General features: G+C 53.8%; 1 protein-coding gene across 2 annotated transcripts; it reads right to left on the reverse strand.

The window, feature by feature from the left end:
• Positions 1 to 2,968: 2,968 nt before the first annotated feature.
• LOC142858589 (receptor-type tyrosine-protein phosphatase V-like) lies at positions 2,969 to 22,130 on the reverse strand. Of its 2 annotated transcripts, none has more exons than XM_075988040.1 (35): positions 22,044 to 22,130; positions 21,497 to 21,572; positions 20,508 to 20,575; positions 20,080 to 20,128; positions 19,643 to 19,915; positions 19,209 to 19,478; positions 18,738 to 19,001; positions 17,834 to 18,088; positions 17,486 to 17,731; positions 17,083 to 17,358; positions 15,851 to 16,123; positions 14,444 to 14,707; positions 13,997 to 14,263; positions 13,408 to 13,689; positions 12,961 to 13,101; positions 12,555 to 12,765; positions 12,039 to 12,106; positions 10,225 to 10,351; positions 10,093 to 10,140; positions 8,542 to 8,635; positions 8,294 to 8,384; positions 8,107 to 8,183; positions 7,189 to 7,323; positions 6,471 to 6,593; positions 5,807 to 5,967; positions 5,563 to 5,698; positions 5,164 to 5,231; positions 4,947 to 5,034; positions 4,780 to 4,858; positions 4,630 to 4,700; positions 4,300 to 4,428; positions 4,053 to 4,169; positions 3,765 to 3,928; positions 3,394 to 3,578; positions 2,969 to 3,158 (listed from the first exon to the last, which is right to left on the reverse strand). In XM_075988040.1, exons 3-35 carry the CDS (start codon positions 20,562 to 20,564, stop codon positions 2,998 to 3,000), a joined length of 5,250 nt encoding a protein of 1,749 aa, XP_075844155.1. In that variant the 5' UTR covers positions 20,565 to 20,575; positions 21,497 to 21,572; positions 22,044 to 22,130; the 3' UTR covers positions 2,969 to 2,997. The 2 variants fall into 2 exon arrangements, with proteins under 2 accessions (XP_075844155.1, XP_075844156.1); XM_075988041.1 differs by having other exon boundaries at positions 3,006 to 3,158; positions 3,394 to 3,529.
• Between the last annotated feature and the right edge of the window lie 488 nt (positions 22,131 to 22,618).

A 22,618-nucleotide genomic window follows, 5' to 3' on the forward strand; every position in this document is an offset into this window, starting at 1 on the left:
GAGAGGGGCAGGCATTGTTGAGTGATCTTCGTTATTCAGTTTCACAGGCTGGGCTTGGCAAGGGAGGGAGACACGGGAGGGGGGGTGGGAGGAGGAGTCAAGGAAACTTTCTACGCGGTGACTCGCTCCCCTTCCCTCCTTCCTTCTCGGCTGGCAGGATTTCATCCAGGGGGTTGGGGAAGACGAAGAAACCGTAGAAACCCAAAGCTAGGACCAGTCAGCACATAGGAGACTAACACTTGTTTGGAAAGGGTGACCCAGAGCCCCCCGGGCTCAACTGTGAGGTAAAATTCCTCTTGACTTTGGGAACAACCATGGCTCTCAAGGGACCAGAGAAGGCCTTCAGGAAAAGACCTCTGAGTTCCACAGACACCAGTACCACTACTAGATTTTATGTTGAAGGGAAGAGAGACCCGAGAGAAAGAGATGTTCGAGGTCACACGACTGATGGGGACAGCCTCGGAACTAGCGCTCAGGTCGTTCCTCTGCATCCTAACCTGACCAGGGGAGGAAGGAGGTCCTAAGCTGAATGGTTCCTTGTAGATTGGCAGTAGGAATGAGGAGGGAGCCCTCGTTGAGGAACTACGCCCTGACACAAAGAAACTGAAGTGGATTCTACCAGATGCGTAGGGCATGGAAATGAACTCGTGCAGGCTGTCAGATTTGAAGTCTGAAGATCACCGTGATCTCTGGACCCAGGATCTGTGGACTGCCTCTGGTTGCCACAGCTGGTTGCCAGAGCTTGCCAGCGAGTCGGTGGGTTGGCGCCACCTGGAGGCTCAGTGCTACAGTTGCAGCTAAGCCACCTAAGGGTCCAATTCCTTCCATAATCCGTCCCAGGACCTTGGAGAGCAAGGGAAATGATCGCTAAATCTCAAGACCCTGTTCTCAGGCTACACTGGATTTAGTGGTGCTTTCTTCATGTGTCCTTTCACTTTCTCTGGTTTCCAGATCTTTCTCTGAGTCAAGTCCCAGGGTAGAACTAGGTCAGGTTGGAACCCTTTTTGCCCCGACTCCCCATGGTCCACACCAGAAACATGAGGACCCCAAAGGAGCCAAGATGCCATCCACACTTCACTTCTATACTCAAAACATTCTCATCAATCCCTCTCCATCCTTTATGGATACTCTGGGACTGATGAGGAGAGAGTCGCACTCTCAGATCAAGAAGCCAGAAGAACTCTGCTTCTAGGACTCTTTGATTGATAAAAGCGAAAGATGAGCCCTTAGGAAGGTCACAGAAAGGTCCTCCTTGGCCATACAAACCTGTAGGCAGAAGCCCCCCCCCCCCGCCCCCGCCATATTTCCCATCTCACTTATCCCATGCCTTTACCTTGGCTCTACCTACCTACACACGCACACACACACACACACACACACACACACACATATTCCCACCCATAATGCTTCAGGCCTCCTGGCAAGGCTGAAAAACCACACTTGGGCCTCATTCCACCCCTGTAGCAGCCCTCTGAAGTGGGCTTGGGTAGCTCAGAGCTGAGTTTCCAGCCTGCCCATGGAAGGGTCAGCCAGGGGCCAAGTCCTTGGACTCCTGAGAGATGCAGAACTGAAGAAAACATTGCTATTCAGTCCTTTTGGGGGCACCAGAGCCCAGTCTCACTTTGGGAACACTCCTGGATAGCAGAAAGCCTCACTTTAAAAAGTCGTGCTTATCTTACGTACGGGTAGTGTGGGTACATACGCTGTGGCACATGGCGTAAGCATGGGGATCAGAAAACAACTTGTGAGAGCCAGTTCTCTCCTTCTACCATGTGGGTTCCAGGGATTGGCCCAGCCTGCCAGGTTTGGCACCAAGCACTCTTACCCGCTGAGCCATCTCAACAGCCCAGCCCCACTATTATGTTATTTAGCTTTTTGCTTTTGTTTCTTGTAGTCAGGGTCTCCCAAGCTGGCCTCAAACTCGTAGCCTTAAATTCTGATTCTCTTGTCTTCACATCCTGAGTGCTGGGATTATAGTCACAGGCTACCATGAATTTATCTGGCACTGGGGATCAAACCCTGTGTTTCATGCCTACCAGGCGAGGATTCTACAAGCTGACTACCTCCCAGGGCCTCTAAAGCTTTTATTCCCCTTCTTCACCCAGGCCTGGGAAGGACCCTCTCAGACCATCTGCTAACCCCTTGCACACTGCTAAGAACTAGGTTGGCCAATGAGAACCCTGGCCACTCCCCCATGGACAGGATAGGGAGCTAAATCCATTTAAAGGAGCACTGCTGTGGTTGGGTCAGACATGCTTTGTGTCCTTCCAAATAACCTCCTCCTGTGGTAATCAATGCCAATCCTCAGGCTCCCTGCCATTAGAGTCTGACTTGGAGGCAGGCAGGAACTTGTGAGACCACTGGCAATTGCATCCCGTGGTACACAGCCCAGTCCTAGAGCATCTGGGACGGAGAGCCTCACCCACACACCTTATTTTCTTTTTCTTTGCTTTTTTTTTTCTTGAGGTGTCTCTTAGTCTTTCCCTTCTCCATATCCCTCCCATTCTTTCCTATATAAAAGAGAGGAAGAAAGGGAAGGAATCGGGAAGCTTGGCAGGTCTGACCAGAGCCACCTCTGATTCCTTAAAGTCACAATATGACTGTAGCACCTCTACTCTGGCAAGGAGCCTGCGGTGGCTGAAGATGGCCCCTGGAGACTGGCAGATAGACTAGGGGGTAAGGTGGCACAAGATGAGGGATAAAAAATAAAATAATTCCTACACATTTGGGGTGGCAAACAATGAGTGAATGGGCCCCAGATCTGGGCTTAGCGGTACAGGATGCTGTGGGTAAAAAGGCTGAACCCTGAATACACGGCAAAGCAGAAGGTTAGTGATGAGGGGACACCAGGGAAAAGCCAAGAGCATGCCAGCTGCAGGTCAGCCGGCTCAGCTAGACCCAGGCCCCAGCTCTTATCCTGGCCCCAGGCTGAAGGATGGAGAAACGGAATATAACCATGAGTTTGACCATGTGTCTTTATTTCCTGTCTCTGCCCTTTCACAGCATGAGGTCCAGTAGGGGCTGCTCTCCCAGAGAAGCCAGGCCTGGGTGGATTTGCTGGGACATGATGCCAAGTAGGACACAGAGCACCCCCCAACTCAAGGCAGCCCGTTCCGTAGTGCACTGTTCAGACAGTTGTAGAGATGGATATACTGCTCCTGAGGGGAGACATGGACAAGGTGTATCACCTGCTTGCCCAGATCTGACCGAGAAAAGCTCCCAAGGGTCTCCTAACCCCTACTGCATCTGGAAAGGGCGTGGGCGGGCGGGGGGGGGGGGGGGGGCGGGAGTCCACAGAGCCACCTAGTGGTGACCTGAATGGGGTTACCAGAACCTTCCCATCTTTGAACCCTTTCACAGTAAGTCCCCACCTCCACCCCGTTTGCTTCTCACCAGCGTTGGGGTCATGAAGCCACAGGCCTGCGACTGCTTCAGGGCCACATTGAAGACATCCACAGAGCACTCGGTCCCTGCTTGCTGTAGCAGCTGTTCCAGGGCCAAGAAGGTGCCCAGCTGATTTGTGCCCTTGCTGTAATTGACTAGAGTTAGACGTGGGACCTCTGGGAATGGGGCAGTGTCTGGAGACACGGGGAAACCAAATTTAGTTCCAAGAACTGGGAAAGAATGCTAGGTACTTAGTTTATCAGCCAGTTAGAACCCTACCAAATCCCTGGGAATGGAGCGGAGAAGACAGGGGCCTTGGGAGACTACCCTTTGACCCATAACCCTAGTTAACGCATGCGCATGGCGTTTTTTTACAGCACCTGGAGTGGCTGAGCAGGGTTCCTGGCTTCTTGCTCTTGCCGCGGGAGCAGCACTGGCCCACAGCATTTAGGAAGGGCAGTAAGGTGGTAGCTGGGAGCTCGCACCCAGACTCCAAGAATGGAAACTGCAAGCGTTGAACCTGCCTCTCAATTCCACTCTCTCCCTGGAGCAAGGGCAAGGTCAACATTAGTGCTGGGGAGGGTAGCAGGCGGGGGCGAGGGGGGGAGCAGGATGGGAATCTCATTATCACCGCCTTCCACACTATGCCCTGTGGTCTCAGCACCTACATGTATGACTCTGAAGAGGGTACAGGGCCACCCAGCCGTGTTGCTCTCAGCCACTCTGTGCACCGTCACCATGCCTGTGACAACAGGCTGCATCTCCATCGGCCAGAAGTCTTGCGGCTGGAACCAAAGCAGGCCTCTCAGTCAGCTTCCATGATCTCTGCCCATGCCGGGTGTCAAACAATACCACATACTCCCCCTTCCTCTGTCCCACTCCTGGAGCCACACATCCTACCCCTGGACCCCTCACCTTTTCTTTGGCATCAGGCAGGCCCAGGGAGACCAGCACGTGGACTCCGTGCTCCCACACCAGTTCCCAGAGCTCCTTCGGTCCTGCAGAGCCAGTCAGCACCACGTGGTCCCGACCGCACGGCCCACCCTGCAGATCACAGCTTGTTGGTTCCCAGGGATTAAGGTGTCTCCTGGACGCCCCACTGCTTGCTCTTGCTGCGGGAGCCCCTAGGACCCAGACCTTCTCCCCTACCCCATACCCCCCCTCGCCCCCCCCCCCCCCCCCCGCCCAGAAAGCACTAATGATCAGAGGGCCAGTGATAGGGTTACAAGATCAGCATCATCTCACAGGGAAGAGCCAGGATTCCAGCATGTTGTCAGTAGGGCTCTCCTCCACCAGGGAGATCTGAGAACGATCACCTGCGGAAGGATGGTGAGGGTTCAAGTGGTCTCCACTAGACATTTGCTCCACCGCACCCAACATTGTACCCAGACTTACCCGGGACAACGCTGTTCTGATTATAGCCAGGAGGGGGCATCAGAGAGCCAGTCTTATACTTGATGGCCTGCTTCAGGAGCTGGGAAAGAGATAGACAAGGTGAAGTTGGCCAGGGAGGACTGACCCCCCCCCCCGCGTTGTCACTCACTCCTTGGCCCCAAGTGTACCTTGTACTCTTTCAAGAAACCAGCATTGGCATTGGCTGCTCTCTTGGCACAAGCTTGTGCAAAATTCAGCACAGAGATGGGGCCGGAGCTGGAGGAGGGAGAAGGGACTTGGTTATCCAGCCCCTGCTTCCAGTGGTCTCTGCTGAGTCGGCGCACCAGAGCCCGGACCCTAGTAGGAGTGCACAGGACACCAGTGCCCGGAAGGTAGCTGACTTACTCTGAGGTGTCAGAGGGCCCTTCCAGAATCTTGTGGAGCAGACAACGGTGCAGGAAGATGTACTGAATCTGCAGAGAGAGGCACTGGCCTAGTAAGTGGCCTTGGTCCAGGAGGGAAATAGTCCTGGCCCCAACCCACCAGGCAGGGATGTGGGACTAGAGATCCTTTAGGGAACCTTCCCTGAGTCGCCCACAGTGTCGAGGGTGGCAGGGGCCAGTCCCTTCTCTCCTTTTACAGAAAGGAAAGTGGCAATCCAGATAAGATGGTCGTCTAGGACTGTCCCTCACTCCAGACTCTTCTACACGCCCCAGGAACCTTTTTTCCTGCTCCTGTGAGGCCATCTACCGCCTTCCACTCCTTTGGGTCTAAGTTGCCGAGCCCAGTGCACAGGGGCCTCACCGGTGTCTGGATCATGAGGGGCCGGTGCAGTCGAAGAATGTACACGGTGTTGAACACATCAACCATCTGCTCTTCCTCTAGTTGCTGCAGTAGCCGCAGAAGAGCCACAAAAGTGCCTGTCCGGCCCACGCCCGCGCTGTAGGGACAACCCTTGAAGAGCTAAGTACGACGGGCTCCTCCAAACCCAGAGCCCTTCCCCCACTCAAGGCCAGGCAGGCCCTCCACCCCACCCACCTGTCCTCACCTGCAGTGCACCAAGGTGGGTCCCTTGCTCTGAGTGATGTGCACCTGCTCCCGTACCAGTTCCACAAACGTGAGCAGGGAGCTGGGAGCCTCTGGGACACTGTGGTCTGGCCAGGTAGTGAACTGTAGCTGCTTCACCTGCCGCTGCTTTTGCTGGACACCCTGAGGATGGTGGGGGAGGGCCGTGCTGATTTCCTTAACCTTTTCCTAGCCCCAGGAAACCTTCCTCACCAATTCTTTAAAGGTGGAGGTCAGCTCCTGCTTCAAATGGAGGGCCATAGATACAGTAACATTGTCCTTGCCCCAGCATGGACCTTTGACCCTGCTCTAGTCTCCTGGTCTATCTCTGCTTCCCAAAGGTGACCAGACAGAGAGGCATTGTAGTGTCCGGCTCTCCTGCTCTAAGAGGTCACAGGTTGGAGTGAGCAGGGACCTCTGAGCTGAACACGAGGTAGAAGAACCTACTCTTTCTTTGCATTGGTGTGACCTTGGCTCAGTCTTTAGTCTTCATTGTATGTATGTCTTTCTACTTCTTCCCCACACGCTACCCTGGCCAGTCACCAAGACCAAGAACTTGTGATCTTCATTGGAGAGACCATGAGGACCGGGAGAGGGGAGTCTCAGTTTTTATGCCTTTACCACCACCCTGTCCCTTGGGCACACACATGCTGCAGCTGGAATTCCCTCCTGGTCCACTCCTCCTCAGGCTCCTCTGCCAGGAGGTGGATGGTGATGTGACCATGGGTGACAGAGGTGGAGCTGGCTGACCAGTAGTGCTCACACAGCACCTAGGGTGAGGGGGTTTGAGAGAAGAAGCATGCTTTTACATCAAGGCTTGTCAGTATACCCAGTCTCAACCACCCCACTCATCTTTTTGTCCCCCCCCCCCATTCTAATGGAATTCTGCTCTTTGCTTCCACTTAGCTCTGAGACCATCTCTTCCAGAAACTTCCGTCCTCTGGCTGCACTACGGTACCTTGACAGCCCTCTTGGGACTCAGTGTTGTCTGCGGCTTCCTGGGGAAACTGTATGGTCCTGACTTAGGAGCTGTCTGCCCCTTCATCATTGCCTTAACAGGAGGACACACTTAACTGCCTCTGTTTGCTCTGGGCCAGCACTGTACAGGCACAGCACAGAGGAGGTGGCCCTGGGCTCACCGAGGAGCCTTCTCTGCCCTGCACTGACCAGAGGGAACCAAATCAAGCCGAGAACTCATGAACCTGGTCCTTCCCCATATTTCCCCATCTTAGGTGATCCTGAGAATTCCCTACTAACTCCTAGCCCCATTCTGGCTTGCATGCCTGAAGATGGTACTAGGGAGGGTTCCTGCAAGAAGGATATATGCCACCTGGTGGCCATTCTGGGAAGCTGCAGGACACTCACCCGCCCGTTCTCCATGCCCACAGTCAGCATGACGATGACTTGAACTTGCTGCTCCCATACCAGCCGCCAGAAATCCTCTACAGTTTTCTTGAGGGGCCCCTGAGTGGCGATGAACTCTTGTGGGTGGCTGTAGCCCTAAGGTGTGAGGAACAGGGCACAGGCATGTTACCAGACATGTTACCGTCAAACATCCAGCACTGGATATGATCACGTATGACCTAAAGGAAATGTGATCATGGAGGATGATCTGAAGGACACTGCCACCACCCGTGTTCCACTTAGAAGGGGTAAGAAAAACATACATGGAAATACAAGATCCTGACCTGCTAGAAACAGTCTGCCCAGCCATCCTCCTCCCTAAGCTGGGAGTGACTTTGTTATCTAGAGACAGTGATTTATGATGTAACTCAAACTTCCTCACACTTTCAATTCTCCTGCTTCAGTCTCCCATGTGCTGGAATTAGAGGAGTGTGCCACCATGTCTAGCTCCAGACCAATCTTCCTAAAGCTAAACTGTGTGTGTATTGTATGTGTAAATATATATATTGAGTATATACACATACTTAAGTCTTCCATGGCTGCCGTTGCCTGGCAAATGAAATCAAAGCCTTCAGGGTAATAATAATCAAGGCTTTACTTCATCCATTTCACACCCACCTCCCACCACTTGACACTCCACTCTGTAGTCTGATGGCTACACACACACACACACACGGGCTCCTTTGCAGTTTTGTATATAGTTAAACCACTCTGCCTCCTGAGGGCCCAGAATAGAGCCTGGCACACAGCAGACCTCCTCCAAACACTTGCCAGATTAGCCTAAAGAAATATGGGCTGGTGATAGTCCTAAACAAACTGCACAGCTAGCACAAGACAGTGTCCCAATAAGAATGTCCCCAGGCCTGCAGGTGCCCTTACAGGGATGAAGTTGGCGTTGATGTAGTCAGAATGAGGTTCTCCTGCCAGCTGGGCCAATCTGACCCTCGAGTGGTCATCTGCAGAGAGTAGATGATACACACTTGGAACCAGCACAGGTAGCCCCTGCTTAGGGCTGAGCTCTAACCTGCTGCCCACAGCCTCCCTCCTGCTCCCAGTATTTGCTCACAGGGTAGCACATGTGGGTACCGGTTCTTGGTGGTGTTGTCAGGATGCTCGGCCTCTAGTCTGGGCTGCTCCCTGCCTACCTCCTTCAGCTCCTGTGAAGGCAAGGCAAGTCCTAGTGGCTGAGGCAGACCCATCTCACCCCACAGCAGACAGGGTAAGGATGGTGAGAATGAGGCTGGAAGGCAGGTCCAGCCCAGCCTAGATGCCCTGGTCCTCCCTCCTTGGAGTACTGGGTGACACAGGACTCACCTCAAATTCCTGGAAGAAAGCCTGGTGTGCATGTGCACTCTTGGCCTCATAGCTTTGCCGGAAGCTATGGATGGAGATGGGCCGATGGGTCCGCCTGGCAGAAGAAGAAGGGAACAGACGCCAGCTTTGGGTGTGCAGAGCCCTGCCCTACCCCGCCCTGGGAGACAGGTGCAGAACTAGCTGTACAATGTGGCCACGGGGAAGACGGGCACCTGACATGCAGATCCTGGACTGCCCTGCCCTCCCTGTGTAGAACAGAAAGCTTCTCTAGGACCCAGCAGGCCCACAAGCCCATAGTGAGGTAAAATGAAAGCAGGAGCAGCAAGGGAGACAGGCCAGAGACCGGAAGTTCATATATATGTATGCCAGGAGCAGCAAGGGAGACAGGCCAGAGGCCGGAAGTTCATACATACATATGCCAGGGGCCACAGCTGACTGCTTGTTTATTTTGGAGTTTCTTTGGCATTGGGGATCAAAACTAGGGCCTACACATGGCAGGCCTACATGAGGTCAGTTCAACAGGAAGTCAATATGAGGAAAAGAGAGCTGGCCTGATTCAACCTGATTCAATCCACATAGTTTTTCCAGGTTTCACTTCACCTTTTAAAGTGTATTTATTGCTTTGCCTTCTATAATGTATTTTTCAACAAAATAGGGTATTTTTAAGGTCCACATGGTTTGTCAGAAAGCCAGATAGCCAGGTCTGGAGGAGGGGCGTGCGATGTTTAATCTATGTACCACCTTGGCCGGGTCATGGTGTCTGAATTATAGTTAAAAATTATTCTGGATGCTCTGAAGACATTTGTGGGTGAGACTAACATTTAATTTGTCCGACCAACTCTTATTTGTCTTTAGATGATATTAATCTTTTGCCCTTTTTTGGCAAGTATAAACATGCAGTCACACGGAGCTAAGATCAGATGTCATTCTCGGTCACCCTCCCGAGTCAGTGTCTCTCAAATGAACCCAGAGTTCCCCACGTTGGCCATTCTAGCTAGCCAGTTTGCTCCTCGGGTCTCATCGCCCCCTTCTGATCTCTGCAATGCGGGCCACCATGCCCACCTGATCCCCAGCTGCCACTCTCCCATAGCAGGTGCCTTATCCACTGAGCCATCTTCCCGGTCCTCTTTGAAAGTTACAGCTGTGCAGGTCAAGCAGGTGATGCTCCTATGTGAGGGGGCCTTGCCCAAGCAGATAAAAGCCTTAATACAAGCAAGACTGGCCTGTCCCCACTAGGGGGAGTTCTGTCAGCAGATGCCTTCAGACCCTTCTCTGGGTCTCTGGCCTGCGACCTCATAGCTCCCCACTCCTTGGTCCTATCTCTGAAAGCCTTGACTTCTACAGTAAGTTTGGACAGGAGGAAAAAGCAGAAGAACTGAAAGAGAGGAGCAGTGTTGAGGAGCCTGAGAAGAGATGGGGGGCTGGTCAACAAAGACTAGAGCCCCCTGTCTGGTGCAGCCCCAGGGAGCTTGGCAGAGCCACTAGCAGGCTGTGCCGCAGGGCCATGCTGCTGCAGCATCGTTGGGAAGAAGCATGTTTCAATGCACTCACCGCAGGTTGTAAGGCATCAGCTCGTGGGAAAAACCATCCTTCTCCGGCCTGTGACAGTGGAGAGGCGAATAGGAGGCAATGGAGGGCTATGGGTCACACTGGGCTTCCCGGCCCCACCTGCCTCCTCCTCACCTTGGTCCTCTCAGGCGCCACCAGCACAGCAAACACAGCACTGCACACACAATGAAGATGCAGCCCGCCACAGTCCCCATCAGCACCGGCAGGGGCACTGCCACCAGAGAGACGCTGGCCTGGGGCTCTGTAGAAGGTAAGGACATGGCAACTTCCCAATGGACCCTGAAGGCCATTCCAGCTTCTCCTGGACTTGGTCCTGCTATATCAAAGGTTCTCAACCTGTGGGTCACGACCCACATATCAGATACTTAGATTATATGTAATTCATACCAGTAGCAAAGCTACAATTATGAAGTAGAAACAAACTAATCTTATGGTTGGGGGTCACCACAACATGGGGCACTGTATTAAAGGGCTGCAGCATTAGGAAGCTTGAGAACCAGTGCTCTAGACAGAGAGTGCATGTAATGATATCTCTCTACACTCCCAGAAGTCCCAGATACCAAACTGAGCCCAGAAATGTCTGTCTGGGGTTGGTGAGAACAGGCAAACATACAGCCTTTCTTCTAATGCCTAGCCATACTCCAGAGACTCTCCCTAACACCCTCAAGGGGAATGGGGTTGAAGGCCAGGCCTCCTGTACCTTCTAGAACTGTCACCTGCTACAATAGCCAGCAGCCACCAATTTAAGATCTGTGCACTGTGAGCACACATGAGGTCAAAGGCTCGGGGGAAATATGGAAAAGATATCAGTAGTTTTTATTTGCTTGGTTTTCACTTTGTTTTTTGTTTGTTTGTTTTAAACAGAGCCTCAAGTATCCTAGGACGAGATCCAACCAACTATTTGAGGATGGCCTTAAACTCCTAATTCTCCTACCTCCACCTTCCAAGTGCTAGGATTACTGGTATGGTCCACGGCACTCTTCTATTGAGAGCTAGGGATCCACCTAGGACTCAGCATCCAGCCTAGACAAGCATATCCCCACTCTGTCTCTCAATCACCTTTTAATTGATATTTTGAAACATTAACTTATTTTTAAATATTCTGACTTAAATAAAACAGTTACTAAAACTAAATGTTGCTTTTAGTAGAAAATAAAAATTGTGTTTGTCTCCTGTTGTTGGTTTTTGTTGTTGTTGTTTTTTAAAATATTTATTTATTATGTATACACTATTCTGTCTGTGTGTATGCCTGCAGGTCAGAAGAGGGCACCAGACCTCATTCCAGATGGTTGTGAGCCACCATGTGGTTGCTGGGAATTGAACTCAGGACCTTTGGAAGAGCAGGCAATGCTCTTACCCTCTGAGCCATCTCTCCAGCCCTGTTGTTGTTATTGTTTATTTGTTGAAACAGGGTCTCAAATACAAAGCCCTGGCTGGCCTGGAACTGGGCAGATCAAGGTAAGCTTAGAGAGGTGCCTGCTTCTACCTCTGGGTTGGGGGTGGGGATTAAAGGCGTAGGTCACCACACACAGCCACCTCTTTCTTTTTAGCTTCCAATGTACCTACCAGGAAATTCTAAGTTAGAAATACTGTTTGGATGCACTGGAGTCTCCCCTGAGGTTCCTTCTGGACATAACTGTCCTTGAACACAGGGGTTCTGGGAGTAGCCAGTTGCAGAAAATGACACAGAGAGGTACCAGGGACTATGCACAGTCACAACCCCCTCACTAGGTTCTTCTCCCACACTTGCTCCTAGCCCCCATCTAGTGCACCTCACTGAAGTTCTGGTCCCCAAAACTGCTAGGTAGCATTGACCCCAAGGAGCCTAAGCTTGGTCCCTCCCACCTCCGACTTCAGCAGAGGGGTACCAGCACCCCTCCTGTCCATCTCCAGTGTCTAGCCAGAACCTAGCCACGTGCCAGGCCTACCTGAGAAGGCCGAGAAGGTGATGATGGTCTCAGGAAGGTTAAGCCTACTGAAGGCTGTGACACTGAATCTGGGACAAAGAAGCAGACATCACGCCGAGAAGAAGCAGCCAAGAGGAAACCCTGACTGAGAAACAGCAATGGCCACCTCGGCTAGCTAGCTTCCATCCTGCCCTGTTGAGGAGTTGGACAACCTGTTCCCCATCACCCTATGCAGAACACTGCTGGCCTGTCCCGAAAGCAGCTGGTAGCTCTAGATATAGGGACCTGAAGAGCCTTGGATTTTCCCTGAAAGTCCCCAAAGAACCTCATCTCCCAATTCATTTTAACAAAAGAACCAGGTAACAGGCGAGGCTCTCCTTTTTTGCGTTGATGCCAGGAAAACTGATGCGGATAACTATGGACCCTTGTGGACTAACACTTGCATTCTGTTTGTGAGTCTGTTCTATCTATTGTAGAAAGAGCATGATCCCAAAGTGGGGTTTAGAGGAACCCCCTCCCTGCAGCCCTAGCCCTCACCTATACTGGAAACCTGGCTTGAGATGCCCATTGCATATCTCCTGGGTGTGGCCACAGTCCTCTATACCCACAGGCACTGTCCAGGATCTTGGCACAGCCCAAGGCCCTGGGTAGAAGGGGTTGGGGAACAGCACAGCCAGATAGGAGTCACGTCCTCCATAGTAGTGGTCATACCACGTGTGGTTAATGGCTTCCCGGGAAGGTCGGGCCACTGAAAAGGAGCAGGGAAGAGGCAGGGCAAGGTGGGCAGTAGGTCAGGCGGCTCTCCTGTTTCATTAATATGCACCCCTACTCCCAACCTAACACCACTCTTACCCTCAGTAACAACCAAGGCCCTGTTCTGTTATGGCCCTGGACCAGCCTCCCCTGCCTGACTCTCTCCAACCCTTCCAGGCCCAGGACTCACATGACATGTTGATGGTGGCAATTATGCCATACCACTGGATCTGCCCGTCATCTTTGCCAAACATGCCACGTGTGACTGTCACGCCCATCCCTGTCCCCAGCTCCAGCTGGGGGGCTTCAGCTAGCTCAGGGGGGTGCCAAACTGGGGACAGAGAAGGGGGAAAGAGAGGCCTTGACACGGCACCTCCCATCCTTCCAGGCCATGCCTTCCTCTACCCAGCACCTCTCATGGCACCTGATAACAAATGGGTAGTGAACCATTAAATAGGGCCTGGAGGGGTTCTCGGGTTAGGGTACCAGAGCGTGATGCTCCAAAATACAAGACAGAGGTCAGAGGAAGGGCAAGTCTATGGGCAAGGAGAGCCCCAGGCAGCCAGGCTCAGCAGAGGGAAAGCCCCAGGGGACCATGACTGGGTCTATGTGAACAGAAAGTGGTAGAAGTTCCTACCCTCAGTGGAAGTAGTGCACACCAGGGTGACTGCCCGGCTCCACAGGCTATTCCTGCCCAGCACAGTGAGGCTGAGGCGGTAGGAAGTGGCTGGCATCAAATTGGGTAACAGGAGAGCATCCTCCGTGGTGTTGACCTGGAAGACAAAGTGACCGCTCCCTCCCCCGACCAGCTGCTCTACCACCACCAGGCAGGCACCCACATCTCCAGCAGGCATCGTCCAGTTCAGGACCAGGTGGGTGGCCTCAGGCCGGCACAGCACGTCTTCCACGGGGCCAGGCTCTGAGGGAACAAAAAGCTCACATCATAGGGTATCAGAGTCCTCTAAGAGAATACCAGGGGTCCAGGGGCTCTCCAACCCAGAAGGCACAAAGGACTGGCATTTATGCCCACAGAAGGAACATCAGCTTCACGGAGAAACAACTTGTCTTTGGGGGGATCATTGCCCATCTGGAGAGGCATAGGAGGCATAAGTCAGGGAAGTCAGGGCAGAGGTAGACGAGACATCTGCCTGGGAGAAGCAGGTGACTCGGAGCAGAAGACCAAGCCTCCCAGGCTTACTACCCTCCCCTTAAGACACAAGACCTACCCACAGATAGCACCACAGGGTGAGTGGAGGCCTGCAGCGGCCCTGCCTGACACTTCACAGACATCAAGACGGTGCGTCCTGGCGTGAGGTGCCTCAGCATGAGGTGGTCTTGGCCTGGTGACAGGGGTTGCTCCCACAAGAGGTGTCCAGCATCTGAGAGCTGGGCTTGGCATGTCCCCTGGCCCAACGGGCCGCTGGGCCAGGCCAGGCTAACTACAGCACTATCTGCTTGCATGGACACGAGCAACTCATTGGGTGTGAGTGGTTCTGTGGAGAGAAAGCAGCATGTCAGCCAGGCCCCTGGTCCTAGTCCTGAGAATGCCTCACACGGTGCTGGGGTTGGCCAACCTCATTCAAGGCCTTTGGTGTGGAGTTGAGACAAGGGACTCAAACGGAGCTAATATGTCCAGGGTCCCCTCCCCCAATGCCTTTCCACACCCTACTCACGTGTCCAAGCAGAGACATTGGCTGCTGTGGCAAAAAGGGGCCCAGCCCAGGAGATGACCTCCACTTTGTACTTAGTGCCAGGAGTCAAACCCGAAAAGCTTGTGCTGTCTGCCTCGGGCCCCACGATGCTGGTGGCTGTCCGGGCACCTTCCTGGTATAGGGTCACTTGGTAGCTGTTGCGGCCCCCAGGAGCATGGACCCAGGATGCTTGGAGCTGAGTGGGAGCCTCACCAGTCACATTTACCATTGTGGGGGCTAAAGGGGCTGCAGGGAGAACAAGCAGGGGGCACAGATAGAGATAAAATAATCTAAATTAAATGTCTCCTCCCAAAAAGGTTGTCCCCCTCCCTCCATCCTTTGCCCCAGAGCCTAAGAGTTCAGTGTAGTTTAGGGCAGCAGGCAAGCTGGCTAGCCTCTGAAGCAGACCTACCACTGCAGTAGGGACAAGCCCTGCCACTTCCCTCTGGGAGCTTGAAAACCCGTGTGTCCACAGGACCTAGACACTGTCTCACTCACCCTCAAAGCCTGGCATATGATCTTAGCCTAGTCACACAGTAACACCCCTCTTCACAGACAGGGAAACTGAGGCTCAGGGAGAGTAAAGACCTGTTCTCAGAGCCAAGCAACAGCTAGAAGCCAGGTTCCCTGGCATCCAAGCCAGACTTCTACCTAGCTCCCCCCAGATGTCTGAGGTCCCGCAGCCCTTAGGGGAAGTCTAAAGGACAGTAATAGTGTCCCAGGGGACAGAGGGGAGGTAAAAGGGAAGACACAGGCAGGCCTGGAGAGTCCCTTGTGGAGAAGGTTGTGCTGGAAATAGGAGGTCCCAACTATCTTTGCCCCTAAGATCTCTGCAGGCTGAACAAGCCCAAGAAATCAGATTGGTGTGAAAGGGGGGCTTCCATACCCGGTTCTACAGGCCCTGGGATGTCTTTGGGGTGCTTCTCATATACTCTGTGTTTCTGTGTCTCCCCTACTATGTAGGGCTGGGGTTGACTGTGGCAGGAAGCTTCTATTCTGTTCATACTGCCTGGACAAAAATCCCGACTCCCCTTAGCAGGTTAAAGAGACTAGGAAAAGTTGCCTTCTCCCTGGGCCTCAGTTCTCTGACCTCTGAATCCAGAGCTGAATCACAGCAAGCACACAAGAGAGCAGGGATGGGTGGGACAATCTGCAAGGTGCCCAGCGAATACTATCGCTATTGCTACTAATGGTTCACAGCCCAGGCAGAGCTAGAGGTGGGCTTCTGGAGACCGGTGTGGCACTGGACAAGGGACAAGTGTAGGAGTCCCTATGAAGGGCTTATGAGGAGCTTCCTAGTGCCTCAGAATCAGGTGACCGACTCCGCAGACAGCCCTAGCTTCCTTCTCACAGGCTCAGGGTCCCTGGGAACCCAAAGGGGTCACTCACGTGTCCAGCCTGTCGTGTTGGTACTGCTACTTTCCTCGGACCCCCACAGGGTAGCCAGGTGTAACTGGAACTCAGAGCCTGCCGTCAGCTGGGCCCAGGAGAAGTTCTGGACCTCCCGCGACAGGAGCATCTCGCTTTCAAGTGCCAGGGGCCTCAGCCGGTAAAGCCGCAGCTGGAAGCCATCCCTGCCACCTGGCGGGTGACTCCAGGAAGCCCTCAGTGCTGCAGGCTGGGTGGACAAGCCCAGGCTCAGGTTGGTGGGAGGAGCAGGGCCTGGGAGGACAGGAAAAGACAGATTCAGGAGAGTGTGAATTCCTCTTCCACAAGCAAGCTCCAAAGCTCCGATGCTAAGTTCCAACCTCCGTGAGGCTTGAAGCTCAGTTTTTAGCCTTCCCAAGGAAACCTCTTGCAGAGATGGGGCTACTCACACGCTACTTACACAACAATTGCCCCAGCCTCCTGCCTGCCTCCTGCCTTGAGGTAGGTTGGCTCCCTAAGCCCATGTCTGGTTCACATCACTTGCTTCCTCTACAGCCAGTTCAATGCCTGCCCTCTCACCCTTCAGGGCCATTCACTGATAGGGCTGACATGGTGTCTATCAAATGTCTCTAGACTGCAGGCCTCTGAGCAAGCTTAGCCCGGGCCCTCCAACCAACCTGCCTAGCCATGCAGGCTCTTTTTCAGTTCGTCTCCCTCCTCTTCTGGGAACCCTGACTGACTCCCTAAGCAGGGTGCCCCTTCTATGAGTGAGAAAAAAAAATCAAGTCAAGCCACATAAAATTCCTGATATTCAGCCACGTTAATCTGTAAGAAAACAGTTTTGTGTGATTCAAACTGGTACACCATGCATATTCCTACTAATACATTTGTTATTTTTTATAATATGGTATATAAAATTATGTACATCATCAGAATATGAATCATGTTTGTAAGTCTTCCTTTCTGGACTTGTTCATAATCTTTAGCCTTAACATCTAACCCCATACCAAAAAATGAGAGGCGCTAAATATATATTTGTAAGAAGGATGGATAAGAGGATAGAGGGATGCACGGATAGACAGCCGAATGAGGGGGCGCGCGGATGGGTAGGTATGGCTAGCAAACCACATGGCAGGAGGTGGAAGGTGCAGGAGAGGCCTCTATTCTCACTCCCACCCGAGAGCAGAGCAGACCGTAGAGGAGAGCAGACCACACGCACAGTGTGGGGCAGCCTCCCGAGGGCAGGAACTCACGGGTGCAGCCGTGGATCTTCCGCAAACTGGAGTGGAGGTTCCCAGCCCAGGCCCATGCTGACACGGTGTAGCAGGAGCCAGGTACCAGAGACTTCAGGGTCAGGCTGGAATTGTTAGGGCCCAAGTCAACAAGGTTGCCAGGTAACCCCTGGCTGCCATCCTGATGCCAGGTGAACTTGTAGCCTTCCTGTTGTCCTGGTGCTGGAGCCCAACCAATGGTCAGGTCAGACGGGCTGCTCCTGCTAATGACCTGCAGTGACTGCGGTGGCAGGGGACCTGAAGAGGGAGCAATTTGGCAAGGGGTCATGTCGTAGCCCCGTGATGCCCTCACCCCACTCTGCTGAGCCTCTCCTTCTCTCTAACTTTCCCCCTCAAGCGACCCTCCTCAGATGCTGGCACTCACGTGTGTATCCCATAATACTCTGAGTGACATCACCCTCAGATGAGGCGATATCCACCCGGTAGTGGACTCCAGGTACCAAGCCACAGAAAGTGACATGAGTGGCACCAGAGGGCACAGAGATGTTTCCTAGGAGACCTGGAGCACCATCAGCGTAGAGTAGTGCCCGCCTCCCAGCCTGCTTGATGGCTTCCAGTTCATCAAGTCGCAGTCTGGCACCAGGACTCTCCCTGGGAAGGACAGCAGCCTCTGGAGAAGAAGAAGGGCTCCAGAAAATGAGGACTCCTGTCCCTCAGGCTGCAGACTCCCTCTGCGGGCTCCCAGCCTGAGCCCCATTCTAACCAGACTCACCAGTCAGCCAGGTACTGGCCTCCATCCAGGCATCATAAGGTCCAGCTAGAACCTTCAGCCCCAAGGTGTAGTGTCCCGGAGGCAGGGGTCCTGGGAATTCGGCACTGCACTCATCAGGGCCCAGAGCAGTGGTATTCTCCACTGGCCCACTTAACTTCAGCACATAGCCATCCCGGGCTCCCGGCCCTGCCTTCCAGCTTGCCCAGAGCTCATTAGACAAAGGGGTCAGCACCAGGTCAGGTGGGGAGGCGGGATCTAAGGAGACAGGAGTCAACCCAGCGGGTAAGAAAACTCACTCTGTACCCTCACCACTTTCTCCACATGCCTGCCAGCCTCTCACTTGAGTACTGACAGCGCCGTTTTCCACACTACTCCAGATAAATGCCAAGACGTGGCAGCTACCAACTGGCCACGGGCAACAGTAACAACAACAATAACTCATCAAGTGCTCATACGTGTGCCAGAGTGATGGGGGGATTCTACACACAATACCTCCCACCAACTCGCCCTGACTAAAATACAGAGAAGGTAAAGAACTTCCCTAGAGACATGCAGTCAACAGGTAGCAGAAATGGTTAGCCAGCACACAGCTGGTTCTCGGAGTCAAAATATGGTATCGTGGTAGCAAAGACAGGTGTCCAGCCTAGGTTCAGGGTCATCGCACTTATATACATTATGACCTTGGATCTGGGCTCTCTCTCTGTACCTCTGTGCCTATAGTAATATGGGACAGCAAGACCTATGTTGGGTTCTTTGGGGGATTTGCTTCCATGAAACCATACCCAGAAAGAGGGAGCCTGCCTGGAGAGGAGTCAGCTGATCATAACCATTATTACCACTATCATTCCCCCAGACAGTTGCTGCCACAAATCCTCCAGATCCATTGTGTCCCCTTGCCACTCACAGGTCCACTCGGTGGCGTTGGGCCCCACAACCCAGTGGGGCCCAGCAGCAGCACAAAGCTTCAGCTTATAAGGTGTGCCTGGAGACAGGTGAAGGAAGGTGTGGTTGGAGATCCCTCGTCTGAGCACTGCGGTCAGGTTGGTGCCCCCGAGGTGGTCTGTGAGCATCAGGTGGAACCAGGCGGCCCCTTCAGAGCTGTTCCAGAAGGCTTTCAGGCTGCTGGTATCCAAGGCACGTAGTACTAGGCGAGCTGGAGGCACAGGCTCTGCAGGAAGTATGCACAGAGCAGAGCCGGCTTCAGAAAGGACCCTAGAGTAAGATAACCACACCAGCAGCCGCACGAGGGATCCCAGAAACCTAGCCACACTGTGACACCCTGAGACACGTTGCCTACAAGGCTCCAGACTCAACATTGTTCTCACCTCCCCCAGTCTAGCTGCTCCCTGGGGCCCTGCCTGGCTCCCAACTTTACCTGTCCATTGGTGGATGCTAGTCTTCGCTTGGAGACTGCCAGCCCAGGTGATAACCTCCAAGACATACTGACTACCTGGCAAGAGGTTGTCAAAATTGTAAGACAGGATGCCAGGGGACATTGAGATGTTACATGTCAGCGTTTGTGATTCCAGGTGGTAGAGGAGAAGTTGGTAGCTGTCTTGATCACCAGGGGCATCGCTCCATGAGGCTTCCAGGCTGGCTGGGCTCCCAGAGCTATGCAGCTGCAGTCCACGGACCACTGACGGGGCTGCCAAATGTCAAGAGAAGTGCTGAGGTCTGGACAAAGGGCTCACCATCCTGGGAGTTGTCCCCTTTGCTTTCTCTGTGCCCCTCCCCTGCCAGTCCTCTAGAGCAGTCGCCTCCTGCCCCAACCCCAAGTAAGACCACACCCCCAGTCTGCAGATGTCTTACCAGTTTGGGCAGTGAGGGTAACAGTGAAATTCTGCCGACAGGGTCTTAGGACAGTCAATTCCAGCTGGTAGCGACTCCCTGGCACCAGGCCATGGAACTCAAAACTGGACTCATTTGTGTTAACCTGAAGCTGCTGCCCTTCTGGAGAGCCCAAGAGGTTCAGACTCCTGAGGCTGAGGGCATAGTCAGACCCATCTGGCTCTGCCAACATCCAGCTCAGAAACAGGCTGGTCTGCTTTCCCTGGCTGCTGATGTTCACACTCAGGGGTGGACCTAGGAGAAAGGGGTGCATGCACTTAGTCACCTAGCACCCCTCCTGCCCTGAAACAGGAAGGTGAGCCCAGGGACCAGGGACAGGCATAGTCTAGCGGAGAAATTATCCCTATGACCCACCACTGCCCACTAGAGCACCTCTCTCTCTCTGTGAAGACACCTACCTTCACCCTCCCTGTCTGGGCTCCCTTCCAGGGATGGGCATGCGTCTTCCTGTAGGAAGAAAGGGAGTTAGGGAAGCAAATGTGGAGAGGCCTCTGGAGCCCAGATCTCCGAGAAAGTCCATAAAGAGAGAATCCAGACCAGAGAGAGGAGTTCCCCTGTGCCTGACTCCCACACCCCACCCCTGCCACACACGACTGGAGAGACATTTCCTGAAAGCAGGCCACTGTGCAGCCAGCAGACAGTAGCCAGCAGCCTAGAAGGCTGGAGCAATCTGTTCTCCTGGCCTCCACCCTGGCCTGGACGGAAAGCAAGCAGCTTCCCTCATCCATAATGCAGACCAGCTGTGGAGCCCACAGAGAGCTGGGAAGCCTAGACATGCTCTCGGAGAACAGGCCCACCCACCCCACCCTACCCGTGCCCACCTTACCTCCGCCAAAAGGCCCTGGAGCCAGAGGAGGGCAGTGAACGGAATCAGAGGCCTCATCCTGATGAAGTCTGCAGAATCAACATTGGGAGGCAGAAGGCGGAGCTACACCCCCTCACCCTCCCCTTGCCCTGATGGCGGGCCGGAGGGCGGGCAAGGGTGGGAAGGGTGGAGTTTCGGACAGGTGCCAGACAGCATATCCCGACCCTAACCCGGCCAGGACTGGGTAAGGCTGATAGGTGGGAGAGAAGCAACACCTGGCCCTAAGGGGACTGCAACTCTTAGGTGATCCACAAGCCTACCTCCGTCCCTGCTTCTCCCACCTCTCCTTGAAGGAAACCGTCCTGTGCTTTGGGGGAGGCCTGATAGGAGTGGTGGCCTTGAAATGAGCACACAGCAGAAGTGCCCGACTCCCCCACACTCTGTCCCTGGAAGAGGTCTGGGTGTCCATTTGTTCCCTCCCCTGGGCCTTGGGTGAGGTGGCAAGGCAGGCCTGAGGGACATACTGAACACAGAAGGTGGGAGAGCCAGCTGTGTGTCGCTCCTTTTGTCTGCCTAACTTGTTCTAGTAGTCAAGGACACAGAAGTACATCCGCTGCATCTGGAGCTCTCCTGGCCCCTGGAAGCCATCTCTCACATCCCTTACTGCCCAGATGAGGAAGCTGACATCCAGAGAGTCCAACCTGAGGTCCCATGTGTGTGAGGAAAGAAGCTGGACTTGAACCTGACACTTCTGACTCAACTGAGCAGAGAAGGCAAAAGGTGTTCCCATTCCCAGTTCAAGTCCTCTCTGCTAGGAAGTTTCTGGGAGCAATCGGCATTTCTGGGGCTTTTGCTCCCCTCTCCATATTTCTTCTATTTAGGTCAGCAGTACCCACCTGGCTCCCCTGCCCTCTCCTGGCCCTCACAGGCACTGCAGAGACCCAGCTGAGCCCTGGTCTACAGCACAACTCGGGCCCTACTGCTGTACCCGCCCAGATCCAGCTGCTCACCTGGTGCAGCTCACCCAGATGCTCCTGCACCAACTCAGCCGTGGGAAGGGAAGGAGCAGAGTTGAACCTCTGAGCCCTAGGAAGGAAGCCCAGAACTCAGCAAGCTGGGGGCGGAGCTGGGGGGTGGTGTTCAGAAAAACCCAACAGGTAGAGACTCTGAACACCATGGAAGACTCCTCCTATCTTGCTTCAGCAAGGAGCCCAGGCCTGCCTCAGAAACCAGCTCTGCCTACCCTTAGCCCAGCACCAGGGGCTGCTGCCCGCCCTACCCCCACCGCAGCTCTGTCCAGCCCCAAACCTCAGAGCCGCCCACTGGTCTGGATGGGGTCCTGGAAACTTAGAACTGCAGACTCATCAAAATTTCCAGGCTGTGTAGGAGTGTGTGTGTGTGTGTGTGTGTGTGTGTGTGTGTGTGTGTGTGGCACTTCTGAAAGAGGCAGGGAAGGGGACTAGCAACCAGGGAAACCTGGGGAGCTGTCTCAGGCCTCAGTCTGGCTAAGATGTAGAGGAGACATCCTAACCTGGTCCTTGGCCAACCCCACCTCACCTGGGAACACTTCACTCTGTTTCTTCTAGCGGAGTCCCTGTGAACAGCCACAGTGGGCAGAGGTGGGGCGGGAGCATCTTAATTCAGAATCTGAGCAGAGGAGACATAGCAGAGAGTGCCTGTGGTCAAACGGTTGGGGTCCCAAAGTCCTAACAAAAGAGAGACCTGTGAGGACAGAACTTCTTCATAGCTAGTCATGAGCCTTGAGGATTTTTGGCCCTAAAAGGCTCTCTTATCAGCCCCACCCTGTTAGAGCAGCCTTGGGGATGGAGAGATAGGCTCAGAAGAGGGTAAAAAAGCAGCTCCCCAACCCCGACCCCCGTGCCCAGTTTAAGATTCTCTATTCAGCAAAAATGTACTCCTCCCAGCAGCCACCCCCACAGACAAAGCCACATCCTCTGCCTAGAAAACCCTTGGGGTCCTCCCTAGATCTTGAAGCCTACCTTCTCAGTGTGGAGGGAGTTGGCCAGGAGGCAGAGGAAGGCAGAGGGCTGGTCCTGGCATCCCAACTTCCAAGTGTGAACTAGCCTGGTGCCTCCCGGCAGCTGTTGGAGGCTGCTCTTCCGGCTCCTCCT

The sequence above is a fragment of the Microtus pennsylvanicus genome, chromosome 10 (genome assembly GCF_037038515.1).
Source record: "Microtus pennsylvanicus isolate mMicPen1 chromosome 10, mMicPen1.hap1, whole genome shotgun sequence".
Lineage (NCBI taxonomy): Eukaryota > Metazoa > Chordata > Mammalia > Rodentia > Cricetidae > Microtus > Microtus pennsylvanicus.